Here is an 11,504-nt window from a genome sequence, read left to right as displayed (position 1 = left end):
GGGACTATCTTTAACTCGTGTAACAAGAAGGCTTTAAAAACAATTGAAATTTGTAAGTCTTTTAATCTTTTCCTTTGATGTGATCTTTTGTGATTAGTTATATACCCCTGTTTTGTACCCTGCAGTTATTTTTCTTTTTCTTTTTTTTTCTTATTATTTCTTTTGTTCTACATTGTGACTGCTTTTATCTTTGTCTATATAATGTTCTTAATAAAAAAATTAATAAAAAAAGATTCTACCTACAATTTTTCAGAAATCTGAGGGTATGATTCATGATTTTAATGTGTTATAAGGCACTTTACACGAATATACAAGGCGTGTTAAAGGCTCAAATGAAATAGATTAGATCAACTTTATATAAACTGTTATCTAACAGAAAATGAGCTTAACCTTAAAGTAGCTAGTTTAGACACATAAAATGTCTGCTTTCCAATAAAAATTATGATTTTGGTCTGTCCCATGTCATACCTGACATGACTAAACAACTTTGTAAATAATTGAAATAAAACTATATTTACTAGAGTTAAACTAGAGTTAATTTTGATTAATTGCAGATTAAACATGTCATTTCAATGACTAAACAAATGATTTAGGTTTGCCTTAGTGCCATAAAGTAAAATAATAGTCTGAGAAGGAACAGATTTAATACATAGGCCTAGTCATTTATTAAATATATTCAGTAATATCAGAGTTGCCATTAAAAAGAAAAAAAATCTATACATATGCAAATTGTTCAATCACTGAGTTAAGATAATCAGAATAAACAGAGAAAGTACATAAGTCATAATACCTAAATCAGCAAACATTTATATTTTTGAATATATACCGAAAAAAAGGTTAAACCATTTATAACAAACACCCTATTAACATCAAAACAAGTATGAACCACAATATGAATGTATGTAAATCTGTCATTATTTTAACATGTCATTAATAAGAGTTTCTTTTCATTTGTTGTACGAGTGTGAACAGTTATGTCAGGAAAAGGTGGTGTTCACTGGCAGTACATCGTCAGCACATTCTCCTGATTGCCTCGGACAAGAAGAACTGGAGGTCGAAGGTCACGTGACACAATCTCTAGCCAAGCCATGTAAAGGGAACTGGGACACACCCCTCTTCGCCCCACGGGCATCGTTCTGCCAAAAAGAAATTACAGGTGATGTCAGAAACTCACACAACTAATAGTTAAACCGGTCGATCAAAGTTTTCTTTTTGTGCAGGCCTAATCTATATTACATCATGGCACCACATCCTGTATGAATAACACTTACACAATGATCAGTGCGGCATCTCTTGAGTAATCTTGAATAACTTCATTCAGGCGTATTTGTCGGAGGGACTGCACAAACATGCGAGAAAAATGTTTAAAACGATGATGCATGGCTTACAAAGAAAGTAGTCTAAGTATCTGAACACCTTCATTTGAAATACCTTAGCTCTGAACGTTTCCATTTCCTCATCAGACACCATCCAGGAGAAATCCTTTGTCGTCTCATCAGCTTCTTGACCATCCTTTTGGACTGAACTTACTCTGTATGGAGCTATGAGGTCTTCAAATCTTTTAATGCTGTTTCAGTAATTTGGGGACACAAACACAACATTTGTTTTCATAAGAATATACTTTCTATTAGTTTAATAGGTAAGTGCAGAAAGCCGTAACAGCAATGGAATGAATGAAACTGTACTGCTCAGACTGCGGTTTTCCATTGATGTCCGGAAGGACTTGAATATCTTGGAAACCCAGACGGAACCTGCTGATCAGAGCTTTGAGCCTGTAAATTGACAAATGCAAGCTCTTAATCAACTTTGAAATTTTGAGGACCAATTAAATACATGCTGTTAAAAGTAATAAATAAATGAAGATTAATTCATTAAGATATATATTTTTAAGTATATATTAATAAATAAATAATATTATTAATATATTATATGATTAAATATTAGTATAATTATTTTTTAGAAATTATGCATCCAAAGAATCAAAAAAATGACTTCTTTCAAAAACATAAAAAAACTTTACAAACCTAAACTTTTAAACATTTGGTGGTATATATTTACATGTAATATGTCTAATACGGACATGGTATTATAAAGTGTTGCCACTAAAAGTATCACAATTAAGGTTATGCATACTCTTGTTTCTGCTCCTCAACCTGTTGAGCTTCACCTCCAACAAACAACCTCACTTTGCATCTGCCCCAGCGCTTCTTACGGGTCAGGAGGTAAGGCACTAATAGTGTCAGACCTGACAACACGAAACCCAGACGGAACCTGCTGATCAGAGCTTTGAGCCTGTAAATTGACAAATGCAAGCTCTTAATCAACTTTGAAATTTTGAGGACCAATTAAATACATGCTGTTAAAAGTAATAAATAAATGAAGATTAATTCATTAAGATATATATTTTTAAGTATATATTAATAAATAAATAATATTATTAATACATTATATGATTAAATATTAGTATAATTATTTTTTAGAAATTATGCATCCAAAGAATCAAAAAAATGCGTTATAGTTTTGACAAAAATATTAAGCAGCACTACTGTTTCCAATACTGATAATAAGAAATATTTCTTGAGCACCGAATCAGCTTATTAGAATGATTTATATGATTTCTGAAAATTCAGCTTTGCCATCACAGGAATAAATTACATTTTAAAATAGAAATTGTAATACTATTGAACAATATTAATGTTTTTACATTATTATTATTATTTTTTTTAAATCACAATATTAGTGTTTTTACATTATTTTTTTATTTAAAAAAAACATGCAGCCTTAGTAAACATAAGAGACTTCTTTCAAAAACATAAAAAAACTTTACAAACCTAAACTTTTAAACATTTGGTGGTATATATTTACATGTAATATGTCTAATACGGACATGGTATTATAAAGTGTTACCACTAAAAGTATCACAATTAAGGTTATGCATACTCTTGTTTCTGCTCCTCAACCTGTTGAGCTTCACCTCCAACAAACAACCTCACTTTGCATCTGCCCCAGCGCTTCTTACGGGTCAGGAGGTAAGGCACTAATAGTGTCAGACCTGACAACATAATGAATTGTTAAAAGATGTGTTTTTCCACAATAAAATCTTTAAAAATGAACATATTATTTGTATATCAGTGTAAATCACCCCCATCATCAGAGAGCCAATACACATCAATGGTCTTCTTTCCTTGTCTAGTCTGAAATACAGTGGTTGGCTGGGATGTGGCCATTAGTTCCTCAGGGTCCACTGCAACACAGGATATACAAATGTTTTGGCAAAAAGATCAACAGCCATGAATAAATTCAGTATTAAAGAGCTTGGATACACACGTGATGTGTCAATTGTGGGTGATGTAGTAGTCGTTGAGCTCCTTGTGTCAAGTGCTTGTTCAGTAGATGTCTCAAACCCTAAATTCACTACAGTGAATGGAAATTTCAGAAAGAAAAATTAATTGCACATAAACTATAGAAAATGTTTAGAAAGTTAGTTTTTAAATATTCCATACCATGCGCTTGCATTGTTCGACTTATGTCAAGACCCTCCTTCATCCGAAGAACACAGACACCAAATTGCAGGTCAAATGCATCACTAAAAGCATATGGAATGGTCACATGCCTTGAGATTTCTTATCGGAATTTAACACTGAGGTAACCTTATGATATACATACTGCAAAATTCCAATATAGTTTTCAATGTTGTTTGGTTGAGCTTTACGCCAATACTTCTTAAATCCCATCACGAGGACATTAGGCTTCATCCGACCCAAGCCCGTACTCTGAAATAGAACCATCACAAACAGACATTACCAGACTCATTTTGGTGGTACATATTCATCAGAAGCTGCAAAGTGAAATAAATTATGTTTGTTTAAGGTTAGAATATGAAGCGTAGTGTATTATGGGGCATGGGTGACCTGCAGCAACATCTGTACGCCGGCATGAAGGTCATCAGCCACTACAGTGTGGTAGAAGGACTTTATGCGGCGCTTGTCTAGCCATTTTAAATGAGTACTGATGTCCACAGTGCCAGGTGAAGGTCCACCCTGTCAATAGCACACAGTTAGTCAGAGACAGCAATTGCAATTTCTAGGCAATGAAATACTATAACTACAAAAAAAATCTTATAAATCTGATTTATTTTGCATATATATAATTTCCATATTTAATATTATTTTTAATGTAGGCTTAGGTTTTCTGTGATTGTGAGAATCCACAACCTTTTTTTTTTTTTTTAAAGGAATATTTGAAAATCGGTAAAAATAAATGTTTGCTTTTTTGTTCCTTAGGTTAATAAAATCCTTTAAACCACCATTTAGACCATCATCTCTTTTCATAACTGTTTAATGTTTCTATTCGTAGACTCACTGTTGTGACATTTGCACATATCATAAGGCTCTGGTTCTTGGTGAAGGTGCTGATGAAATCCACTAGGGAAGGACGCATACAGGGAGGCCCACTGAGGACCAAACACTGTGGCCTGAGAAAAAGAACAGATGGAAAAAATATAGGACACAGGAAGAAAATACAAATATTAGCTAGCGAGAATAGAGAAACATAAATGGAAAATTTTCAAGGAAGCTATGATTGGTATATATGATTGGTGGACATTAATGTTATTTACCTATAATTTTTAATATGGTCTTCCACTTGGTTGAGACCTACACATTGAGACAGCGCCATGTTATATGAGCTGGCTTGCATTGATGAACCCCAGTTGACATCTGAAATGTACAAAACACAAACAATAGTTATGCACTAAGCGCATGATTAAAGCTCGGCAATATTATTCGGGTCAAGCTGACATGCTCGATGGAATAATATGAGCTTTGTGAGACAAATTATTTCTGACAAAGACTTGTGTCCACAAGCTATAAAGAGTGTTGGTGTCTAACCGGGTTTCTTATACAGCACATATCCCAGCAGGAAGATGACTATGCCAATGGCTATAAGAGCAGCCCACCAGGTTAGGAGAAACATGATGATCACAGACACTACTGCTCCGAGCAAAGACAACCACTTGCTATAAAATCGAAAAGTTGGACGCCAGCCTGCTCACACACAAGGAAAATGAGAAAAGCTTCAGTGAGCATCAATATGAATATGGCTATTTTGAGACCTGTGAATTTACAGTAGCATGCAGCTTAATGAGAATACAAATGGCTGAAATAGAGTATTTCATTATTTCCGCAAAACATATTTTGTTTGCATTTGTCATGTTATCACACGTTATCTCAAGAAAAACCCTGCGGTGGTTACAGTATGCACCATTAAACTGATTAGAAAACCACCATTAAAAACACAAATATTGCTTCATAAACTGTTAAAACCTAACCCATTGTGACTTGATGCAACTCACCTGGTGAGTTAGTGATGGAGGCATGGAAGCAGCTGAAGTTGATGAGGGCATAGGAGCAGAGGAAAAAGTTGGAGATGATGGGAGCAATGGTGTTCAACTCAGCTGAAATATATGTTAGAACATTTGCATGTCAGAAAATTGCTCTAATATAAAATAAACAACTTTTCTGAGAGCATCCATAACTTGCATGGGTACATTTTGTACATTTTTACCAATAAGAATGAAGCATATAGCGATGACGTAGGCTAGCAGATAGCTTCTCAATGGTTCATTATTCTTCCCATAACCCTTCCCGAAAAATCCAATGCCTGGATACAGCTTGTCCTTGCAAAGGCACTATAAAGAAACAAGCGATGGAAGAAAACAAGAAGTAAGAAGAGTGTTTAAATTAGTAAATAACACTGAAGATTGTTTTGCACTCGACAATGGAGGTATGAAAATGTTCATGGGCTCATCCATTACCTGGAAAACCTTAGGAGCAGATACCAGACAGGCCAGGGCTGAGGAAAGAGTGGCTCCAAAAATGCCAGCACTGATCAGAGGAGCAAACGCAGACACCAAGCTCATACTCTGAAGTGATATATGACAGAAGAACATATAATAAATAGATTTATTATAGATACACATTTCTGAAAATTCTTTACTCGTTGTTTGATGAACAATGCATAAATAATGTTTTAGTTCTAACAATTTTCGAGAACATTATTGAAGACCAGATTTAGAATGAACTTTGAACGAACATTCCATTAACGTTACTGCAAGAACGTTTGTTCATAACTTGGGGTGAACCTTGCCAGAACGTTCTGAGATTAGATTCCCCTATTAGATGGGTACATATACTTTATCAAAGACTACTTCACTGTGGCTGATTTGTTGATTGTATCTAAAAAAAACTGCTTAGTATTTTCATATTTTTTGTATTTACTTTTGTATTTCATATTATGGAGGTCATTTTTTACATTAAAGATCCCTCGGATGTCTACATTTTAAGATAATTTAGCCTTTTCTAATCATGTCCACAACTGCTACAAAAGTCACCAAGTTTTGTATCATTCTGATGAAGTAAAACATTATCAGTCTAAAATGATCAATGACCATTAGAGGGTTAATATTGGGCTGATAAGAACATTTCATGTTTAGGGGCTGGAGTAATATGTTATACAATATTTAGGAGATATATTTTACATGTTTTCAGTGACATGTTGTTTACAACACCATTTAGACATAATGGTCACCTGGTAATAATTGGCGAGTCCATAGGGGCAGGTCTTGTTGGTCATACACTCAGTGAAGTTCCAGCCATAGTTGCAGCCCACTCCCAAACACTCCCCAGACAAAGATGACACAGTGTCATTTATATAACCAGAAGCATCACGCAAAACACAGGAGCCTGGAGTGCATTTAAAGAAAACAGCATTTACAAACTTTGTACAGTTTGAACAAGTTATATAAAAGACCAACATATTTGAATAGGAAGGAATAAAATAATAATCAACAGACGTTATCATGGACTTGCATTTCTGATACTCACCAATAGTTGCTGAGATAATGAGATATGATATAGTGGTCCAAAAAATGGCCAACATTGTACCACGGGGTATAGCAATATTTGGATCCTATGGGAGGTGGTGTGTTTGAAAACAATAGACAGAAAAACAAGCTTTTAGAGGCTTGAGTTCCCACAAATAAAAATATTTTTTTATTTTACTAAGACTGGGAGCTCAGCTTGCCTTCAGATCTCCAGAGATATTAGCCCCCGCAAGGATGCCTGTAGCTGAGGGGAAGAAGATGGAAAACATGCCAAAGAAACTGCCCTCCGGTCCGCGCCAGCCGGGCACAAAGTTTGCCGTAAAAATATCAGCTATTGGGCACAAATTGAGACACTTTTTGAGGAACATATGGTAGTGTAATCTGACTAGCAATGAGAAAATGAGGATGAAGTGTTATTATTAGCATATTTGTGGAACATATTGACTGCATTGCTCTCTGACCTCGGTAGCTGAAAAATCCTTTGGCTTGCTTCTGTGGAGTGGCTGGTATGATGGTTCCCACAATGTAACTGGCGAAGGAGACCATGATGACAAAGAAGAACAAGACCTGGGCCTGGGAGAAGAACAAAACCAGTGCAAACTATTAGGAGCTGAACTAGACAAAACTGCTTAAAATTACTCTGCTGAGAAACGTACCTTTGACTCCCATTCCATTCCAGCCATTGAGATGGCCAGCAGACAGGTGACAGTAATCACTCCAATGATACGGATATCATTTAGTTTGTCCACCATGCTAACATCACTCTCCTGATATGTATGTAAAAATATGTATCAACATCATGGTTCAAACATGGAAAGTAGAAAATCAAAAATGAAAATCCTGTCATCATTTACTTCTGTGGGACACAAAAAGTAACCAGATAACGAGTAAATACTATTCAAAATGGAAGAAAAATTATTATGGCAGTACAATTAAAATTAATCTTTAATTTTCAGGGTATTCTGGTATACTGGTCCATATCACCCACCTGCATGAGCACCTGTACTGTTTCAGCAAAGCCCACAGTGTGCATAGCTACAGCTACCGCATTAGCAAAAGCAAATATAAGCCCAATCGAGCCTCCTAGTTCTGGACCCAAACTACGAGAGATCAGAAAATATGTTCCACCTGGAGAGAGAAATATAAAGAATACAAAAAATCCCTGCTGATATCTGATGGTTATTAAATAACAAGACTAGGCAATATTGCGTCCTGAAATAAAGTCTGATAATGGCTTCATGTTAGTCAAATATACTCAGCATACTGTATACATGTATCATTTATCTTTACCTCCTTTAACCTTTCCATTAGTGGCAATGGCCGATGTGGACAAACCAGTGATGCCCGTTATAGAGGAGGAGACCAAGATTATAATCCAAGTCAGTCCTTTAAAGCGAAGACGAATATGTTAATTTTAATATAAAGCACTGACACACCAGTATACATCACAGTGATATGTAACTTAATTGCCCCAAGGGGGTTTTACAAAAATCAAATCAGGATTTAGCAGTACAACACACACATAAAAAATAAAGAGATCAAGACATATAACAACAGAGACTGACATACCAATCCCTGCCTGAGCTGTGATCCAGGGAAGCCTCAGGTACAGAATAACACCCCAGATATTCAGCATACAGCGGATCTACAGGGAGCGGCAGAATACAGCGTTGCTGAAACAGAATCCATTCAGAGGACAACGTTCTGCTCGACTTTGGGATGTTTGGAGTATATTTGTACCCATATGCAGAAACATACATACTTTAAAACACTTAAAAATGTATAAATGCCTTTGCAATATAATAAAATATTCCTCTACTTTTTAAATTTTATTATATGATATGTGTATTATGAAATATGCATATCTTGCATATCTTTATTATACATATAACAGAAATAGCATAGTAGCACAAAAAACATTTTCCAAGCTAAAATTTCACAAAAAGAGGCTTGTTAGGTTTAAAAAGTTAAAACAATATATTGTTCAAACAGTATTTGAGCACTTTTTGAGTGTCAGATTTTACACAAATTCATAATGTGAACTTGAGGAGATCTGACTTTAAAAACCCCCCCCCCCCCCTCAAAAGGCTTAAAACTGAGAAGTTAGTTCAGAGATTATGCATAATTACATAATTCACATAATTATATATTTTGTATTTAACTCAGTTACACTCATATATTTGCAAGTGTGGCCCTAAATACGTTTTTGTGGCAATCTTCTTACCATGACTCCCTGAGCCCATCCAAAGCGGGTTGGTTCTGGAGGAGGTTCTGTGGGTTCATCTTCATCCGGACTCTCTTTGTCCACACTTGACTCCTCATAGAGAGGAGGTGGAGAAGGGTCGTCCTGAGACAAAACTTATATGAGCTAGTGGAAAAGAGTTCTGGATCGAAGATTTATTTATTTGAATATGTTTAGAATAAATCGTATCCTATTAAATTCTAATGAAGCTTATCAACATTTACTTTTATCTGGAAGTATACTCACTGACATTCTTCAGCATTCTTAATATGTTTATTTGTGAAATTTCTAAGGAAAAACTTTATGTCAGTTTTATGTCATTCCTACCTGTGGGTTGGAGTGAAGCTGAAAGAGAGAAGGTCTTGACTTCTTTGCTCTCCCAAAAACCTCAGTGTTGGTATAGAAGTCATAACTCGGCGGAGTATCCAAGGTGTCATATCCAGAAAAGACTCCAGAGCTGCGGGAGGCCACGCTGTCGGTATCATAACTGCTACATCCCCCCAAACTGAATTTACGGTCATCTCCATTGCTCAACGAAGAGACTGAGAAAGGGCTTCTGGCGGTTGTGAGGTTCATCCCTTCCTTGGCCTGCAGTACCTCCAACACTACTAAATCAACAGCCGTCTGAGTAAAGCAAGGGCTTGATTAGAAGGGTTATATTATACCTGAGCCGGAAGGAACCACTTATGGATGTATGATTAGTGTGAGAACATATTCAGGAGCTTTTGTAAAGGTCATTAATTCGTAATTGTGGCTGCAGGGCCTTTTGCTTGTACTGGGGCTTGTAAACAACATCAGAACATGTAATGACTCAGATCTCAGGTCAGATATCCTTGACACTGGTTCTCAAGGACAACTGCAGGTTTTGAGAGTCCTGTGTCATGCATAAGAAACAATACATTACAAATTTCTTTGGGGAAAAAACATTGTGAATAGTCATTGTCAATCATTTAATTTAATTTAATTTAATTTAATTTAATTTAATTTAATTTAATTTAATTTAATTTAATTTAATTTAATTTAATTTAATTTAATTTAATTTAATTTAATTTAATTTAAAATGTCATTTAAAATTTAGTTTAGTTTAGTTTAGTTTAGTTTTAAGTTTTGTTTTTTCACCTCTGACAATATAGTAGTGTTTTTTTCTTTTTTTCTGATAGCAATCAGGACAAATTACAATACCGGGAAAACTTTCTGAACAATGACTTTTGTTTGATTGAGATACATATTAACACTTTATTTTACAGTGTCCTTGTTACGTCACATGCACTTACTTTAATAATAACAGTAAATTCAACTAACCCTAAACCAAACCCTACCCTAACCCTATAGTAAGTCCATGTTAATTAATATTACTCAGTGCTTAAATGTATAATTACAGTGCAACAAGACACCTTAAAATAAAGCGTAACCAAAAACGATATTGACTGAGACAGTGTATTTGTCTTGATCAGAGAATTGTCCAACCCGTAGTGACCTTCATTTTAGCCACTTTAACCTGCCAGCAGATCACAGTCGTTCCAACTGACAGCCTTTTGCCTTAAGCGTTGACTGATCATTGCAGAAACAGTTCCCCATTAACTAAAAGACCGATGTCCGCCAATGCATGTGACCCAGGGAGCAGCATTGGGTTAAGTAATTATTTCTGCAGAAATTGGTCTGGAAGCCCCGAAGGTAGAGCCTTTTCAGTGTAATTAGCGCAGATCCTACAAACGTACCCACAGGTGCTTTTTTGATTAAATTTCTATTATTAGACACCAAGAGCTTAAGCAGAAAACCAGCTACTAAATGGTCATTTTGAAATCCTCATGCTGCCTGAGGGGAGCTGTCAGAACAAGGAGTAGAAGACTGTATAAAGTGGTTTAAATTGAAATTACACTGGGTCTACTGTAGGAACCACAGCCAAATTTTCATATTACATAAAATCATACTAATGACATCAAAAAATGGATTTAATCTGATAAAACCTAATGTAATTTTTAACAATTGCATGTACATATTAAATAAGATGGACAGTCCTCTTATGATGATAATTTGTAATGAATAAATATAAATTAAGAAAAATAATGCAAAATATACAAAAGTTTATTTTTCAGAAATAATGCATTAAATTGATCAAAAGTGACAGTAACGACATTGTTACAAAAATAATTATATTTTAAATAAATGCTATTCTTTTGAACTTTCTACTCATGTACATGTAAGAATCTTAAAAATGTATCATGGTTATAAATCAATCAATCAATAAATAAGCAAGCAGCACAATTGTTTCCAACATTAATAAGAACTGTTTCTTGATCACACTATAAAAAATGCAACTGCACATTTTCCAGGTTACGAAACCTTTTGAGTCTCAAATACTAAAAAATGCTATTTTCT

The 11,504-nt window shown here is 34.9% G+C and overlaps 1 protein-coding gene across 1 annotated transcript; it reads right to left on the bottom strand.

The window, feature by feature from the left end:
- Positions 1-968: 968 nt before the first annotated feature.
- slc12a3 (solute carrier family 12 member 3) lies at positions 969-9,701 on the bottom strand. The gene is made up of 26 exons (XM_016230794.1): positions 9,453-9,701; positions 9,108-9,230; positions 8,453-8,528; positions 8,174-8,269; positions 7,872-8,011; positions 7,540-7,650; positions 7,345-7,456; positions 7,084-7,214; positions 6,885-6,969; positions 6,589-6,743; positions 5,816-5,923; positions 5,566-5,689; positions 5,354-5,455; positions 4,890-5,045; positions 4,619-4,718; positions 4,363-4,474; positions 3,912-4,040; positions 3,667-3,773; positions 3,504-3,586; positions 3,328-3,414; positions 3,143-3,244; positions 2,941-3,052; positions 1,686-1,772; positions 1,432-1,567; positions 1,272-1,339; positions 969-1,136 (listed from the first exon to the last, which is right to left on the bottom strand). The coding sequence occupies exons 1-26, from the start codon at positions 9,699-9,701 to the stop codon at positions 995-997; spliced, it is 3,033 nt and encodes a 1,010-aa protein (XP_016086280.1). The 3' UTR covers positions 969-994.
- Between the last annotated feature and the right edge of the window lie 1,803 nt (positions 9,702-11,504).

The sequence above is a fragment of the Sinocyclocheilus grahami genome, unplaced genomic scaffold, assembly GCF_001515645.1.
Source record: "Sinocyclocheilus grahami isolate Dianchi unplaced genomic scaffold, SAMN03320097.WGS_v1.1 scaffold377.1, whole genome shotgun sequence".
In the NCBI taxonomy this organism is placed as follows: Eukaryota; Metazoa; Chordata; class Actinopteri; order Cypriniformes; family Cyprinidae; genus Sinocyclocheilus; species Sinocyclocheilus grahami.
The sequence above is the reverse complement of the archived record's forward strand: the minus strand, read 5'-3'. Positions and strand labels throughout refer to the sequence as shown.